Source organism: Ciona intestinalis, chromosome 1 (genome assembly GCF_000224145.3).
Source record: "Ciona intestinalis chromosome 1, KH, whole genome shotgun sequence".
Lineage (NCBI taxonomy): Eukaryota > Metazoa > Chordata > Ascidiacea > Phlebobranchia > Cionidae > Ciona > Ciona intestinalis.
In genome coordinates, this window is record NC_020166.2 from 5,031,880 (window position 1) to 5,049,754 (window position 17,875).

A 17,875-nucleotide genomic window follows, 5' to 3' on the forward strand; every position below is an offset into this window, starting at 1 on the left:
ACTTTTACCTTGCTATTGTAAAACAGGGAAAATAATTGTTGAAATATTTGACTCACCATATTGTGTGTTGTTGGTTGATATGGCAACAAACGGACGAGGTGTGTGGATGGTTGTTGCACTGGTTGTTGTTGTTGTTGTTGAAGTTATGTTGAGGGAAATCACAGCTGATGTGTGTTTCGGTTGGTTGATCAACAACTTTTCCTGCGATTAAAATCATGTTACATAAAAGACTGTACCTCTAACAAACAGCAATAAATTAAGTAACTTCATAAATTAAGATCAGTAGATGACACATAAATACTTATATTGTAAAGGTACATATCTTTTTATTAAGTTTTAGTTTCTTTGTATCTCATTCCTACAGTAAAAGAACATTTAATTAGCAAGAAAGGATTAACAGAATGTAAAACAAAGAAACTGTTATTATTTAATTGAATACAAATGACTGCAGCAAGTTTAAGAAACAATGTTGTGTATAGAACACATGTGTGGGAGAAGCAAGAACAAAATTATCTTGTGCATTTTAAAATGGTAAAAAAGGATTGATAAGAGCGTAATAACAAATCAAATATTTTATTCATGATGTTTAAGGTAAACTTGGTTCTTACAGGTTTATTGTCAGGTGTGGTTGGTATCTTTACATCAGCAGTGTTATGTAATAATGCGCTTGGTGATCTGATAAATGGTCGTGCTGGGCTTGATGTTGTGGAAACTGTTTCAACTACAGATGGTTCCATGTTCTATAATAAGATTTAAACAATTTTAAACTAACTGTGTTGGTGGTGAATTGAAATAGTTCTAATCTGGCATTGGACTAATACATTGTGATGCCATATTGCCATAATACTATTCAAGTGTTTATAAACTGGGAACAGAAGCCTTACCTGAGGTGGCGGCTTTAAAGTTGCAAGACCAACTTCTACATTCTTATCCTTATGCTCTCGTTTTAAGACATTTTTTGATTTTGAGACACGAGGTTTCTTCTTAGAAGCAGGAGGATGTTCTTCACGATCACGAGCTGGTGATGGTGATGACCATCCCGTGATTGATGGTAGAATTAAGTTGCATTCATCATCAGGCTGTTTTGCTGCATCATGCTTTGATTCCTTGCCATGTACAGGAATCTCTGCATGTTTTTTCTCTTCACTTTTTCCTTTCAATGGACTTGATATCTTAGTAGCGTGTGGAGGACGTTTTTCACGCTTGGCTGATGAACCAGTGGAGTTTTTAGAGGACTGGACTGAAGATTTTCTTGGAGAAGGTTTTTGCTCCGACTTTTTCGCATCCACCATGGAAGGTTCTGGTGCCACAGGTTTGTAAAAATCTGTGTTGGATTCCATGAGCAGCGCTGATGCTGCCATCGCTGCCTCATTGTTCCCAACATCAAGTAAAGATCGATTTACCTCCGAAGAGGCTTTTTCCTCTTCTTTATCCTCGTATGTGTTTTCAAAGGAAGATTTCTTTGTAGTTGTTTCAGTGCTTTGGTTACCACCAAAATCACCAAATCCAAACTCAATAGAACTCACAGCGGCAGCAAGTTCTATTTCTTCAGCTGTACTTCGAGGTTCTAGAGAAACATCTTTAGCAGGCTTATTTTCTTCCTTGGATGAGGAGGTGTCAGATTCAGCAGAAAACAAAGTTTTTGAACTTTTTAAATTATTTTCTTCTTCTTCAGCAAACCTCTTTACTGGTGATTTCTCTGGTGAAAACTGGCTTGGCAAGATTTCAAGCATGGGATCTGGAGGAGGAATTTCTTTCACACTTTTTACCGGGTTGCCAAAGAAATCTACCTCGCAGCTACTTGCTGATAAATAACCCGAACCCTCGTCTCCCATGATTGATCTCACAGCTTCTTCATCTCGTTGCCGCGATAACTTTAAATGCTCGAGAGTTTCAAGCCGACGCTCATGATCTGACTGATACTGTTCAAACGATGACATTCGATGTCTTGGACTCTTATCACTGGACTCTGTGCTCGAGCGTCTGTACAAGGGATCCATTTTTTGTTTTGGTACCGACTCTGATTTTAAATCATGTGACTTAAATTTCTTTTTCGGTTCCTCAGGCTCGGAATTGGAAGATGCTACAGATTTATCAGTTTTTGAAGTTGCCGCTCCTAAATCTTGATCAAGATCAATCATTAACTTATCTTCATCACCATCATCTTTAGTGAGGAGCTGCTCATGTGATTTGGTGCTACTTGGTTTCTCAGATTCATGACTCTTCTCATAAGAATGTGATGGAGAATAAAAAGGTGGCTGTTTCTTAGATGGTGATTGTGGAACCTTGTTACTCGGTTTTACGAAAACTTGAGGAGATTGCTTTCGTTCTTCTCTCTGTTTCGCATCAGCAGGATGAAGAGTTTTGCTCGAGGAAGATTTCTTCACTTCATCATCACCTGAACTATCGCTGCGGAAGAAACTCATACCAGGCATTGCAAAATCAGAATCTGAAACTTCCTGAGGGTTTTGAGCAACTGTTTCCTTTTTCTTTTCATGTAAGATTGTCTTGGAACTGTTTTGCTTATGCAAGGTTGTTTTGGAAGTAAATTTTTCAGACTTAAATGACCTTTGTGGTTCAGGTTTTGAGGTTGCAGACTTGGGAAATCGATCATGTTTCTTATGTTTCTCCGATTCTCTGCGTTTGTGAGGTTTTCCAGCTGGTGGTTGATCATGTGGTTGCTTGGGATGCTTGGAAGATATTTTTCCTCCTTTGTCTGAATTGTCAGCGTGACTATCATGACCTTGTTGGTCGTCTTTGACGGCTTCTTTCGATTTTGAATGTTGTTTCAGCTTAGGGGTGGAAGAGCTTAGTTTAGGTTGTTCACCTTCATGTTTGATACGCCGTGGTGAACCACTGTCCTTAACCTTTTCATCTTGCGACATCTTTAGTTTATTCGTCTTCTGACCAATGTCTTTAGAAGATTGTTTAATTATCTTTTCATGTTTAAATCCCTGTGACTTCTTCCCATCACCAGATGCTTTCAACTTGTCACCATGTTTTGATTTTGTATATTTATCAGTAGATTTATCGTGACTGCTTTTCGTGTGTTTCTTGTCATCTGACCTCGACACATCCTTACAGGATGATTCGATGGATTTTGATTTCTGACCAGATTTAATTTTTTTGTCAACTTTATGTTCAGAAGAAGAAGTGAGATGTTTACTATCACTGGATGTGGGTTTGGATTTCATTGAATCAATTTTATCCGATGACTTTGGTGTGTTTGAATCTTTTATAGTTTCAGACTTCACACTTGACTTTGAAAATGATGTTGTATCAAGATGTGGCTGCTTTGGTGACGGTTTGTTTGAGTGAGTATCCTCTTTGACCGAGTGAGTAATCTTGTGATGCTCTGTTTTCTGTGGTTTGTTCTCAGATGAAGGATGTTGCTCCTTTAAGACATCTCCCGCAATTTTCATAAAGATATCATCATCCATGTCCGAGTCGGAGGAAGAATTACCCAACAGTAATGATCTTTCTTCCTTATTGACAAGTTGGTTTGGTTCTGACTTTGATGGCTGGTAACCATCAAGTTCAGAATCCGAAGAACTACTCGAGGTGTATATAGGAGCTTCTTTATGTTGTTTTTTAATAGCATCTCCATATTTTAAACTTTGCTCTGATTTCCCTCTCTTCTCTGGATCATTTAACGAGGGTAACTTGCTCATGTAGTCCGGTGGCAAAAGAGTTTCATCTTTGATGGTCTCAGTTGTGAGGTAGGAGGAAGAAAGAGGACGAGGATAATCCAAGGAATCAACAGAAGAAGAGCTGTATCTTCGTTTGTTATCAGACTTCTCCCTAAACTCATCTTTTGTCTTCGTGACTTCAGAACTAAATTTAGCCGAGTGACCATGGTTTGGTGATGGTTTACTTGGTTTGTCCACAGTTTTGCTCCCTTCACTGTGATCTAGACTCGCCTCAGATTTCGATTTTACTTTTTTCGACTTAACTGTTGGTCGTTCATCTTCAGAAGTGGAAAATTCAGAACTTTCGATTTCTTGTTTAGGTTTCTTTAAAATCTTCCCTTCTTTTGGTTTCATCTTCTTTTTTAGTTCAGATTTCGATGATGAACCTTTTTTAACCACAGTAGCTTTAGAGTGTGTATCTGGTCCCTTCTTTAGTTTCTTCACTACTTTACTTTGCTCCTTCTGTGGTTTGATCACTGCTTTTTTCTGGTGTTTACTTTTATCTGTAGTATGAACGGGTTGTTTCACAACAGTTGGTTTGACATCAGCAGAAGAATCACTATCATCAGATGAATCTTCACTTGAAGTATAAATGTGACCACTCTTATGTTGTTCATTCCTTTGTTTGGTAGCATCAGATTTGCCACCACTCATTTGTGAAATGAAACTGTCATAATTATCGCTTGAATCTGAATCTTCAGAATATCTCATCCCGATTTTCCCCTCAACACGTGTTCGTTCAGCTTTTTGTTTTCGTTCTACGTTGCTGCTCCAGGTTGGAGCTTGTGATGGATTTTCCATTGCTCTCTCCACCGTATCTTGCAGAAAACTTGAAACTCGTTTCTCTAGCCGTTGCTTCGTAGGTTTTGCCTCTTGTTTGGATCTTTGTGCTAATTCAGAATTCTCATCTGAAGAATAAGAAAGTCCTCTTGATTTTTGCTTCTTGGGAACTTCTTTCTTACTGGAGCTCTCGACCTTTGCCTTTTTCTTTGCAGGTTGATCATTATCATAACTTGACTTGAAATGTTTAGATTTCAACTTAACTTTATCATCAGAGCGAACATGGTGAGATTCACTTTTTGATTCATGTTTGTCTTGTTTAATGTTTGATTCATCAACTTTCTTTACATCTGAATGCGTCTTGCTAAAAGACTTGGAAGATTTCTTTTCTTTATCTACACGACCATCATCACGTTTCTTTTGCGACGATTGAGATTTGATGTCCGATTTTTGCTTCAAATCCAAGATTTTCTTTTTATCCGAACTCAGAAGTTTCGACTTGCCCTTTTTCTCACTCAGTAATGGCTTCTGCAGCTGAGACTGTTTTATTTCACTTTTAACCTTTTCCACTTTGGTTTCCACAACATTTGATGCTTTACTGGATTTCCCATCTGTGCCTGTCTTGATAGTTTTACTTGCTTCATCAGCAGTCACTGTAGTTTCTAACTTAAGATTTTTTTCCACAGCTTTCCCTTCATGTTTTGTAAGTTTTGCAGAATCAGATAAAGATTTCATTTTATCTGTTTTTAAAATATTTTTTTCACTAAACTTCTTTTCCACATTCTTATCACTCTCTTTATCCGGTTGATGTGTCTTCACATCAGATTTTGAGTCTTTGTGAACCTTTTTTGGTATCTTCTTTAACTTTTTATGCTTCTTGTCCTTATCACCAAGCATCTTATCTTTCATCTTCTTCTCCGATTTATCTATAGAAGTTTTGAATGAAGAATCCACTTTTTTGACACTCGACTTTATTTTGCTCGGCACAGTTTTTATTTGAGTTTGACAAATTGGCGACTCCAAGCTGGCTTCATGCTCAACAGCTTTGCTCTGATGTTCAACACCTTTTATCTCCACCTTCTCCACAGGAACTTTAGTATCAACAGAATCCCAACTACTCTCATCTTTTACCTGTATGGCCTTTACTTCAGCAGCTTCAACCTTGGGATCCTCCTTTACTGTAGACACAGTTACAACAACTTCTTGGCTTAGATCTTCATCAATCGTTGAAGAGATCTCCATATCAATAACATTGGTGTCACTTGCTTGATGCAGATCATCTGATGTTACAACTTCAGTTGAAATAATATTATTATTCTCGATAACAACATCTTCTATCTCATGAGGGTTTTGTGATATTATTTTCTCATCTTCTTCAACCAGTTTTACAAATGGTTGATCTTGCACTTCATCTTCACTTTTACTCTTAACCAAATTTGTCTCCAAAATACCTGGAGGTTGGTTTGTTGAATCTGCATCAGTTTGTACAATCTCCTCTTCTTTGCTTGTAGGAACTTCCACATTAGCAACATCTACAACATTTGGTTGATCAATGGAAACTGATGAGATTTCAGTGACCTGCAATGATGGTTCAACCATATCCAACTGTTCAGTTTTACTCTCGTCTGTCATAGGAAGAAGATCACTTACATCCTTAGACAAGCTCTCCTCATCACGAGCATCAGGCACAACTTCTTTTGTTTCATCTTTTTTAATATTTTCCTCTACAACCTCCCTTGTTTGATCTTGATCATCAACTATATTTTGCATCGTTTTTATCTCATTTTGCTCCTCATGATCAACATCCAGAACTGGGATGATTTCAGCCACATTTAAAGATTTATCTTCTGGAACCAAAGATTTATCTTCTGGATGCAAAGAACAATCTTCTGCATGATCTGCATGTGGGAGGTTGGGTTCAGGTTTTTCTTTTTCAATTGAAGCTGATTCTCCTTTAGCAACAGTGTCTAGCGTGCCACTGATAGAAGCAAGGTTTGGTTGTAGATGTTGAACATCATCATTGGTGGTTAGGTTAGCAGCGACATAAGAAACTGCATTTCCGGCAAAGGTTTCCAAGCTACTCCCAGCAGATGCCGGAACTACAGGTTCACTGCTGAGAGAAAAGGCGTTTTTTGCAAGACTCGCTTCTTGGATAGTGGTTTGGGACGGTTCGGGCGTTTGAACATTTGCTTCAACATTTTGTGATGTTTTGTCATTATATGTGTTGAATAATGGTCGATTTATAACCAAATCGTTCGGGTCAATAAAGTTTGAGAAGAATGGCTTTGGTTCAACGATGGCTGTGGTAACAGTGTTGAACAACTCAGCATTTCGTTGTAGATGGGAGAGTCGCGCTGAATCTTGTTCGAATATACTGGACCTATAACAATATTGAAGGTATTGAATTAAGAGTCTATAAAAGATTGCTTATACAAAGTAATGCTCAGAACATGATTCTGCTGTTGTACTCATATTTAAAACCATAATATAATTTTGAAACTGCTTCTTGGAAAAATTAAATATAAGATTTACCATGACAGACAAAACATCAGTTGCAATAAATATTGCATATTTATTTTTATCCTGACTTTTTACTAGTAAAGATTTAACAGCATCTATTGTGAGATATTAGTATTTAAAATAAACACACAAGTTACCTTAACAACCGACAACTTCTGAAATTACTCTCTCGTTGAGCTTCAATCTTTTTTCTCTCTTCTTTCTCTCCTTCCTTCACAACATCAATTCCAGAATCATCCAATCGAACCTTTTTCTTCACTCGAACGAGATGTTTGAGTCTCTCAGTAAGACTGCTAGTGGCAGGTGATGTAGTGGGGGAAGGGGAGATTGTGCTTCTACCAAATGACTTGTCCACATTCAATGGATTCTGTTTATTTTAAACAAACTTTTAGCTTTAATAAAATCAAAAGAATTAAAAAACGCAAAAAGAATCCAACAAGTAGCAATAGAGCAGAGCTTTAATAAATAGGCATGATAACTTGATTCCAAGAATAATGTAAATATATCACAGAACAGACGTTAGACTGGAATATATAAGTTTTCACCTCTTTTTATGGATTTATATGCATAATTTTTCACCAACCACCCTGAAAGTTAAAATTATTTATATAATGTTGGTTAAGTTGGATGTAAAATATTTACAGCTTGTTCCAAAGTCGGACTTTTCAATATTGGGCTTGTCATTTTAAGTTTATCAATGTTAGCTTCATCATCAGATGATTGGGATAAGAAACTTGGAGACATATCAAGAGATAATTCATTCTTCATCGTCTCAAGCTCGGCACGCAGTGTTTCCAGCTCTTTTTTACTCAGTGGCTAAACATAAACAATATAATGTATATAAATATAATGCAGATGGTGGATGTGAAAAAGTTTACTAATTGACAATCAACAAAAAAAGTTTCGAGCATTTATTGCGAAACTCTTTTAATGAGAAAAAAGTTATTAAATTATGTTTTGCATTACAATAATACAATAATCTATTCTATGAAAACGTTTTGGCCGTAAACCTTTTCAATTATTCATAAACTAAAGATTGACCAACAAATAAAGTAATAAGCTAATGAAGAGGTAACTTACCTCAGATGTACAAGTGGTTGCTCCCACAGTTAAACTAGTGAGTAACTTTGGTTCAGGTTTATGTTTATTTCGTGAACCATGATTTGCTGCTTTGTTTTCAACTCTTTTCTTTAAATTGGTTGAATGTTTCTCATGATGTTGTCGACTACTAGGATGTCTTGAGGAAGAACCAGAGTTCTCTCTGTGAGGTATAACAAATACATATGTATGAATATTACATATACAAGTTGGTTAGCAACAAATAAATCTAACATTTTAATAATGTTTCCTGCAAATTTATTTTCTCACACAATGTACTTGGCTAAGTTGACTTACATTGTGTTAAACTACAATCAATTCAAGTATTCCCTGTTTAACTTGCAAGTTACTTAACATTCTTTTTATTGAATAACAGATGCGACAAATGTTTTGATTGCGTTTACAAGAACAAGTGAGCCACCTGTCAAAAATTTTAGGACTGGCTAGTTTAATTTAAACAAACGATCACACATTATGTGCAAAATACCTTTTAACATGCGGGTGATGACGTGAGTCTGGTTTTAACTTTGAAAGTTTAGCAGGGGTGGGTGAAGGAGTGTTGTTCAATGAGGAACTGCTACGTTGTGATGAATGACGACCAACTGATGATGTGCTCTTAGGAGTGAAGGGAGACACAGTGGGAGGAGTCTTCTTCATTTTTATCAATTCCTCAACATTTGGAATTATTGACGATTTGTTTGGTTGCTCTATTTGATTAGAACCAACATCAACTGCATCCGGTTTGCCTTCATCTTCATTATGTTGAGAAGGTGTTGTTTCATTTACACCCAATGGAAGGTTCTTTGTTACCAACATTGGATTGTCTTCATTAACATTTTGCTTATCTTTGACAAGTGGGACTGTCTTTTCCACAACATTTGTTAATGTTTTTTCTTCAGTGGGAGCTTCATTCAACTTTACTGCATTTTCTTCCTCCTCAGTTTCAACATCCATTAGTGATGCTTCATTATTTAAGTCCTTATGTTTTAGTGATGTAGCAGAATCATCTTGATGCACAACATCCACGTGATCATCCTCATCATCCAAGTTCTTACTCTCATCTTCAATATCATCATCCATGGATGACACAATGGTTTGACTTGGTCCTCGCATCCTCTCCACTCTTCTCTTCTGCTTTTCAAGAGCCTTTATTTGCTTCTTCATGAGATGCTTTTGCTCTTGTTTTCTCTTCTGCGTTAACTTAGCCTCCATTTGCTTACGATAACCTTGCCTTGAATCCACATCTTCATATTTCAAACCTGTTGCTTCCTTTGCAGGCATAGCATCAGCAACAGGTGATACATCTTTTGGATCAACCTCAACCTCCTCAGAAACTTCTTCCACAATAATCTGCTCCTCTTCTTCCACTGGTTGTACATCCACAGGTATTTCCTCTGTTATCACTTCAACCGATGCTTCATCCACTTTATGAGGATCACTTGAAGGAACGTCAACATCAGTTGACAAAGAAGTCGATTGAGATTCTTGTTTCGGCTCATGTTTTATCTTTTTCATCTTTGCTTTCTTCATCTTCTGCGTTATCTCTGAAATAACAACATCTGCAACTTGACTTGCTTCCGCAGCTCCCAACTGCTCAGTATCTAGTTTAGTCAACAACTGTTGCAGTCTTTCTTTTTCCTTTTGAAGCTCAGTTAGATTATTCGTTCCTTTCTGCGGTTGTGCAGGTTGGTCTTGAACAATAGAAACTTTTGAAACAGCATGTTTTGGTATCTGAGTGACTTCTGTGGTCAAAGTTGAAACACCATCATCAGCAAATGGATTGGAAAGACTTGCAATAAAAGGTTGAGCCATTCGAACTTTTCGTGATGGAACAGGTTTTGCTGTCAGTGGTTCCCAGCGAGATGAGTTACGCTTAACACTCACTTTATCTTCACCAGGAGTTTTTTCAGCATCTGTTGTCTCATCTTTATCAGTAGCACCTTCGTCAGGTGTGGGACTTAATTCTACTTCCAATACTTCTTCCTTGACTACAAATTTTGAAGGGAATTCAGATGATGGCTCTTTGGTTTCAATGTCTTCCAATAGATCGTCATCGCCCTCCTCCAAAAAACTCTGACTTGCAATTGAAGCAGGTGCCTCATGTTTTAAACTTGTCTTACGCGATCGTTTCTTGGTGAATGAGTGAGGATCTGGATTTGCATCGATGGAACTTTGTGTTGAGAATTCTTTAATTTCATAACTTGAACCCCCTTCGTGCTTTACATCTACATCATTGGAAACATGAATTAGGTTTGTACATATTTATTTAAGTCAGTGTTGGAACTCTTGGTCCTGGCAAAGTTAAAACATTTATTTAGCTACAGGAATGCTGTTCCAGTGAATTTTACAACAGTTAAGAAAAATAACAAATCTATATTTTACCAGTGCATACAGATACAATACCAAACCAATACAATCAGCATGTGTCAAAAATTAACATAAAGTAAAATGTTTGAACAACATACCTGAATCTTTTAAACATTCCGAGTATCTCCTCTTTTTATTTCCCGAGTTTTTACCAACTCTGTCCTTGATGTCTATTTCTTGATATTCTTTTGACGAATCTTCATTATATAATGGAGGTAAGTCATTTGATTTTGATCTTGGGCGAATAGTATTATCTTTAACGTTCATTGACATAGTTGGAACATCAGATGAAGGTGAATATTCGCGTTTAATCAACTTCACCGATTTGTGTTTCACAGTTTTGTCCAATTGTTTTTGTTTGTTTCTGGTTGTTTTTTCTTCAATAGGGATTACACTTTCTCGTTTTTGTCTTTTAGATTTAGGATCACTGTCACTATCGCTGTGTGATGTGACATGATGCGACTTTAAATTCGGCAACTTCTTAGTTTGTTTCACACTTCGTTCAGAGTCTTTATGTTCGCTACTCCCTTTATGCAAGTCTGTATGTACTTTATATTTTTTTGACTGCTTGCCCTCTTTTCTATCTTCATGTTTTAAATCCGATTCATGTAAATCCAAATCCTCACGTTCCGATAACACACTTGATGTTTGTGACGTAGTTCGTGACTTCACTTTTTTACCACCTTGTTCAGTTTTTGGAGTTGAATTTTCTTCACTGTCATTTGAAACCACAACGTCCTGCTTTATCGTCCTTGTTATATTCGAACCAACTGCAGGTTGTTTGATGATAACTTCTCCAATGGAACCCAAGTTTTCATCCCTCGTTGGTGTTTCGCTCCGGCTCCGGTTAAACTCGGAGGATGGTGACCACGATCCTCCTCCATGTTGGGAGGATGGTCGTGAATCCTGGTTCATCCATTGTGAACCTTGGATTACGTTGGAGCTTGAATGTTTACTTGTATCTTGAACTACTTTACTCCTCACTGATGATCGAGGGCTCGATGGTAAACTTTTCATCTCCCGTAATTCAACTCTCCTTTCATCAGTTTGTCTCCTGTACCCGGGTGGGGAATGACGTGAGGGTGAATACCGATGCTCACCCCTGTACTTTCTTGAAGGTCGGGATTCAGAACCTGAACCCTTGCCCTCCCATGCACATGGTGAGCGATGAGGACTTCGGTTTCTTGGAGCAGACACCTCACGTAATCTGACATCAACTTTCCCCTCCGCATCTCTGATCCTTCCTCTTCCACTTGATGCGGAAGATCTTGGAGATGTACTCCGACTTCTGCGAGGTACTCGGATTGGTGAGTTATGTCCAGATCTTAAATGATGTAAAGAGTCTCTTTCTCTGCGTTCCCGAGGTTTTACATCCCTGTGATAATCCTCGTATCCTCTTGGCAATGGAGGACCTCGAAATTCTCTACTGTGCTCTCTTCGAAGATAATCCGGATTTCGATAATCTTGATCATATGCAGCACCAGTGCTTGGAAAATAATCATCTTCGCGGTGGAAGTATTCACCACGATCATGATGATCATCCTCATATCTTCTTCCTCTTGGAGAAAGTCCCTGATAAGCTGGTCGACTCCTGCTCCTATCCTCCCATGATCTCCATCCCTCCCTCGGAGGTTCGTATCCACGAGGAGGATAGCGCGATGAGCTTGGATCATCGAAGTATTGATCATTTGAAGAATACGGATGACTTGATGAGCTGGATCCACCGGATCTCATGGAAACTGGATGCGTTGAAGTAGGAGCTGATCCAGCAGTGGAGGGAGCAGGAAGAAGAAGATGACGGATGCTCTCAAAGGTCGTCACACTTTGACCTTCACATTTAGTATAAAGTTAAAATATATACCACCACATTTACATATTTTAAGTAAAAACCAACAAAGATTAATTAAAAACTCACCTGATTTCTGCATGTGGTTTAAAAACAGTTCAATCAACTCCTGACTGGCATAATCCAGTTTAAGACGGCTGCCATTTAGTTTTCTCCCACGCATTGTATTCAATGCTTGTTGTGCATGTTCATATTTCTGATAGAACACAAGCGCTTGTCCACGATTACGATCAATCACCACGTGCTCCACAGGACCATGTCTGTAACATAAGCTGATTTAAAAAATGGTAAAATGGTTTTCTCTGCTAACCAATCAATATTAAATTCTTAATAAACAACTATTATATAATATACAATAATGTGCAATTTAGTGCAAATATTAGTAATACAAATGTTTTGACTTGGATAATATAAAGAACAACATATAATATAACTGTTTGGTACTATAGGCAATAGGTAAGGGAAACTTACTTTTGAAAGCAGCTAGCAAGATAATGTTCTGTGAAGCTGTCAGTAACTCCTTCCACCCAAACACACGATGACATCACTGTTTTACCAAAACCAAGCTGTAAAAAAAATAAATCCTTTATTCTACAAGGCTGTTGAACTATATGAACTGATACATCAGACTTCTGTGTAGAAAAATAAACTGAAGATAAAAAAACAAGACACAAAAAAAACAATTTAAAATCCTCCTTGATTAAAATAGTTCATAAATATTTATGAAATGGTTTAACAAAACATAGAATAATAAAGATATTACTTTTTATGGGATGCATTATCTTGGTCACAAAATATTTAAAAACTGTAAATGTTTGGTATAAATTGTAAGAAAAAAATTGATTTTGTAAGGCTAATTTAAAAATATGTTTTATTGGTAAAATATAATTTCTTGTTCCAATTACAGTTACACAGGTTAAACAGTATGTGTACTAACTTTAAGTGTGTTTTTTCCCAATCTTTCACCATCCATTTTTCCAATAGCCTTAACAACACTAGCAATGTCAGTGTACTGTAGGAATGCATACTGAGGTACGTTGTTTTGCTTCTTGATTTCGATCGCCTAAGAAAAACAACCAAATATTTCAAACACATATATATTTACAGAACAACAATTAAATACAGATACATTATTCTCATAACAACAATTCAAAACCAATACGCACACACACACTTTACTTACCACTATTTCACCAAATCGCACAAAGATATTTTTGATGTCGCTGTAACCAACGGTTTTATCGAGATTTCCCACAAACAACGTACGAGATGAGCGTGGATGAAACTCGTCAATAATACCTCCACATTCCTGAAGCTCTTTACCACTTACTGAAAACATACAATTATTACACATCAGTGACATCACTGCAATTATTAAATTTACACCAAAAATTTCATTTCATGTACTGATGCAGGAAAACACTGTTTAGTGAAAGGGGTCACAGTCAATTTTATTTAGAAAACACCCAAGTTCCTCTTAACTAACGTAACGAATTAAATCACAGGTTTAAATTTTAGATATAATTGTTTCCTTTGTACCTTTTATTATTTAGAATAAGGAGAGGTCTAAACTCTTAAGCTAAGCCAATAAATTCAATAGTAAGAATTAATTTAATCAAAACATATATAACACAATATTACCTTCGCCTTCATATATGGCAGCTTCTATTGCAGCTCCAAACAGCAGTTTACTTTTCGCATGGCTTACCCCCTTGTGTGCTTCAGATGCATTACGAAACAGAACCAGGGCGTGTCTATTGCTTGTGTCACCTCTTATCACAACTGACTTGACCTTGCCACATTTCTTGAACTCGTGGTAGATACCGTCACGTAAACTTGTCACTAATCAATACATTATGTGTTATTTATAGCATAGTGAGCGCAAGATGTTATCATATAGATTGCAAATACATATATATACAAACATATATAGTTTTATATACATGTTGTAACATATATGTGGTATATATATATTCAACCAGTAAATGTCAGTTTGGAAAAACACCTTTAAAGATAACAACAACAGTTCAACGATTTTTTTTATTTTATTCAACTTACCAGATGGCATATAAAATTGTGGTCCATTGTCATATTTCAATTGTATATTAAAATTAATTAAGCTTTTATGTAAGAAATCCTATTGCACATGAAATGACCTAAATAGAAGACAGATGTATGTAATACGAACCACTTGGTCTGGTTGGTAGTTTCTTGATTATCATTGTTACCAACTTCTGTCCACCTTCTGAATCACTCTCTATACTTGAGTGTGAGCTGTGGGAAAGGATACATATGTATTGTGATTTTCATCATTTATATGCGGTAAACTAGGTTAAGAGTAATCATCGAATGTACAGATTCAAACGAATATTGGAGCCTAGATACCTTGATGTACGAGAGCTGTTTGATCGTGATGAAGTTGCAGATGAAGAATTGGAAGAAGCAGATGAACTATCACTGCTGTATGTTGATGTAGATCCGACTTCATCATCAGAACTACGTTTGGTTAACTTCTTGCCACCTAGTATAGACCATACAAATTAGGAAGGTGTCTCACATTACGTGGCTTTCCAAGTGGCACTAATGTAAACTTTAAGCTTACCAGAGAATTAAAGACGAAAGACATAATTAAAATAAATGGCTTACTGCCAAAATCTAGCTAATCAAGACCGCATTAAAATGGGTGGGCAGTCGGTCAAAGTGCCTTGTTGGTTTGGTAGTAATAACATTACTTTACAGGATAGGATCAAGCAACAGATTCATAAATATTTTACAAACATATGAATATACCGGATTTCCGTTTAACTGTTGGTGATCGACCACGTTCCTTTGTTTTTTCTAAAATCAAAATAAACATTAAATATTTGCTTGAATACATTCATATAAACGCACAACATACTTTGTTTCTTTTCATCTAAACTTTTCTTCAATTTCTTCTTCGCTGGTTTCTCAACTTTACCACCGCTGCCTTTTCTACATATTGGAAGAAAGCAAATCAAAATTCCATGTCAGAATATTACTGCTTCTATAATTTTTAGTTCTTATAATTACATTACATACCTTCCTTCTTTAGCATTTGAAAAGTTTGATCCAGAATCATAACCCCTTGAATCTCGGTGCACTTTTTGTGACATTTTCATATCAGAATGTAACTCGAGCCTTGCATCTTGAGGTTGCGGATATGGACGGTGTCGGTCACCGCTGTGTGCTCTCTCCACACTGTGGTTAAAACATACAAAGCTGTTGTGACAAAAATACCCCGGCAGTATTTTATTTTATGTAAGTTTAAAAAAAACAGCCATCTACAAATGCTGTGCTGAAAGGGTACAACCTACAATACAATATGAGCAGTTGTATGCATGAATAATTAAAGAACATTGGAAATCAATACAACATTTGGTACACCTGCACTAGGCTGCACAGTGCACACCTATATTATAATATTGTGTGCTGAATAATTTTTGTTTTGAATAATGAGGTTTCTTCTTTACTTGTCCCTGAAACACTAGTCTAGTCACTACAATGAAGACAATGCTAACAAGCTGTTACAATTACCAGCAAAATAATTGTGCAATCCATCTGCCTTTAATACTATGGTAGTTTTTATTGGTTTTAATTCTTTTATTACCTACAGAAAAACCTGAACTGTTGTTTAAACATATAATGGATTATTGGCTATATATCTCATATTCTAACTCATAATCATAACTTCACCTTTTATTTTGCAACACTTAAACAAATGTGCATATATGTTTATGTAACCTATAAGATGCATGCTATGATTAAAGTTCTAACTTTACCTGATAAAGTCAATGTTCAAGTTGATAAAATGTAAGCTAAATCCAAATATGATAATCCAAAGAAACTGAAGTTTGTAAATAATAAGAAACTAATAAATCAACAAATGAGAGGCTTGTTATTTCTCTTAATGAGGTCAAGTAGGGGATTGTGGTCAAGTTTATTATGATGATGCTATTGTAAATCCCAGCTTCTAATCCAAAAGCTAATAGCTCAATTAAATCCACTGTCTGTGATTCTGCATGGCTTCTTCTTGTTACAGAAAGAGGTAGAGGTAACAATTTGCACCAATCTGCAATTTTGTTAAACCGGATCTTCTTTCTTGAGCAGCATAATCCACTTAATACAATGACCCAGAAAAACTTATCATGGTTGGTTTTGGTGGCATTTGTAGAATACAGATTCCCATGATTGTATTACTTCTTAGAATTTAGAGGTACCATTACTAAGCACACAAAGAAGACGTAAATCCAAGAAAATGCTACTCCACAGAACGCCAGAAATTTACATTTAGAAATAAAATATATCCAATTGAGTAATCCGTAAAATATTGTGTCTATGGCGAGATAAACATGGCGCTCCTTCGAAACGATTTCATTTTTCGTAATGCTTGCATAAAATTACATAAATGCACAACGATGCACATATACTACAAACAGAAAATCATGACACATTTTTATTTCTTCATCACAATATGTATATATTTGATACAAGTTAGAATAAGTATTTACTACGTACCTGTCATAACCTCTGGAGTCTGTTCGAACAGTTGGATGAGATCTGTGATGATGAGATGGGGACGGATCATTCTTCCGGCTTCCAGCCGATCCCATGGCTGGTTTAAATTTACATTATTTCTATTCAACTTTATTCCGATATATACACTAAATGTTGTTAAAACTTCACTTTTAACAAAGATGTTTCAACCTACCAGCAGACTCACTGTAGTTAGTTTGCAGCACACATTCATCAAATCTGTTCACAGAATTGTGAGCTTTCTGCGCTGATCTTATGTCAACAAAAGCAACTATGGCGCAAGGGTTTCCATCACTCCCTCTCTTGGAAAGAAACTTCACTTTATCAATTCTTCCATATCTGTGTTTATAATGTTTGTATATATATATTAATTTTGGCTGTATCTTCTCTCCATTAAATTCCCTAGAAAATTAAACTAGAAAAAAGTAATCTACCTTTTGAAATAATCGTAAATTCTATCCTCTCTTGAATTTGGTGGTAAGTTTCCTATCCACAAATGACGTGTCTCTCTCATTTTAAATTTCAATAGAGAGTTTAAAATATTGACGTCGTCACGCAAAACCAACGATGGTACTATGTGACAACATGTCACTTTGTGCAGACAAAAAGCACCAAGACAAATATATTATATACGATTAGGTGTATCTTAATTCCTGCTTTACAATAACAAGCAAATAAACTTAAACTATTCGTAAAGATCCGTTAAATAATCTTTAATGTGACGTGTCTACGCAAAGCTAACTTGAATTCACGCTCCTGCGATTTGCTACGAACTCGTTTTGATGTTTGGTCGGTCACTTGACCACTAGACGGCGCAAAAGCGAGAATTGATCCGCCCTTGATGCCATAGAGATCGTAAAGAAATAAAGAAATCGAATGCGAGCATAAATTTTCACATAAATATTACATGGTTTTCCATCTAATATTAAAACCGTGTTTTTTTTGGTTTCAAGGCCCACCGGTTACATCACGAACCCACGATCAAAAAGGTCTGATATTTACAGAAACGGTCACTTTGACG

The 17,875-nt window shown here is 36.4% G+C and overlaps 1 protein-coding gene across 3 annotated transcripts; it reads right to left on the reverse strand.

Moving 5' to 3' along the window:
- Positions 1 to 6: 6 nt before the first annotated feature.
- Positions 7 to 17,571, reverse strand: LOC100182364 (msx2-interacting protein). 3 transcript variants are annotated; one of them, XM_026833878.1, is made up of 21 exons: positions 17,289 to 17,571; positions 17,042 to 17,193; positions 16,837 to 16,933; positions 15,361 to 15,519; positions 15,200 to 15,273; positions 15,091 to 15,138; positions 14,686 to 14,821; positions 14,489 to 14,574; positions 13,942 to 14,142; positions 13,484 to 13,629; positions 13,238 to 13,363; positions 12,772 to 12,866; positions 12,370 to 12,560; positions 10,553 to 12,283; positions 8,575 to 10,312; positions 8,070 to 8,250; positions 7,632 to 7,805; positions 7,127 to 7,356; positions 885 to 6,849; positions 609 to 740; positions 7 to 201 (listed from the first exon to the last, which is right to left on the reverse strand). In XM_026833878.1, the coding sequence occupies exons 1-21, from the start codon at positions 17,366 to 17,368 to the stop codon at positions 13 to 15; spliced, it is 11,931 nt and encodes a 3,976-aa protein (XP_026689679.1). In that variant the 5' UTR covers positions 17,369 to 17,571; the 3' UTR covers positions 7 to 12. The 3 variants fall into 3 exon arrangements, with proteins under 3 accessions (XP_026689679.1, XP_018673023.1, XP_026689684.1); XM_018817478.2 differs by having other exon boundaries at positions 17,030 to 17,193; positions 17,289 to 17,570; XM_026833883.1 differs by lacking the exons at positions 16,837 to 16,933; positions 17,042 to 17,193; positions 17,289 to 17,571 and adding an exon at positions 16,101 to 16,196.
- Between the last annotated feature and the right edge of the window lie 304 nt (positions 17,572 to 17,875).

What these genes read in the sequence shown, in the direction of transcription:
- LOC100182364 (XM_018817478.2), bottom strand. Translation starts at nt 17,368, where the DNA reads ATGAGAGAGACACGTCATTTGTGGATAGGAAACTTACCACCAAATTCA. An exon ending in CTTGCTAGCTGCTTTCAAAA is followed by an intron (nt 12,561 to 12,771) that starts GTAAGTTTCCCT and finishes CTTATGTTACAG; the next exon opens with ACATGGTCCTGTGGAGCACG. An exon ending in CTTTAAAGCCGCCACCTCAG is followed by an intron (nt 741 to 884) that starts GTAAGGCTTCTG and finishes ATCTTATTATAG; the next exon opens with AACATGGAACCATCTGTAGT.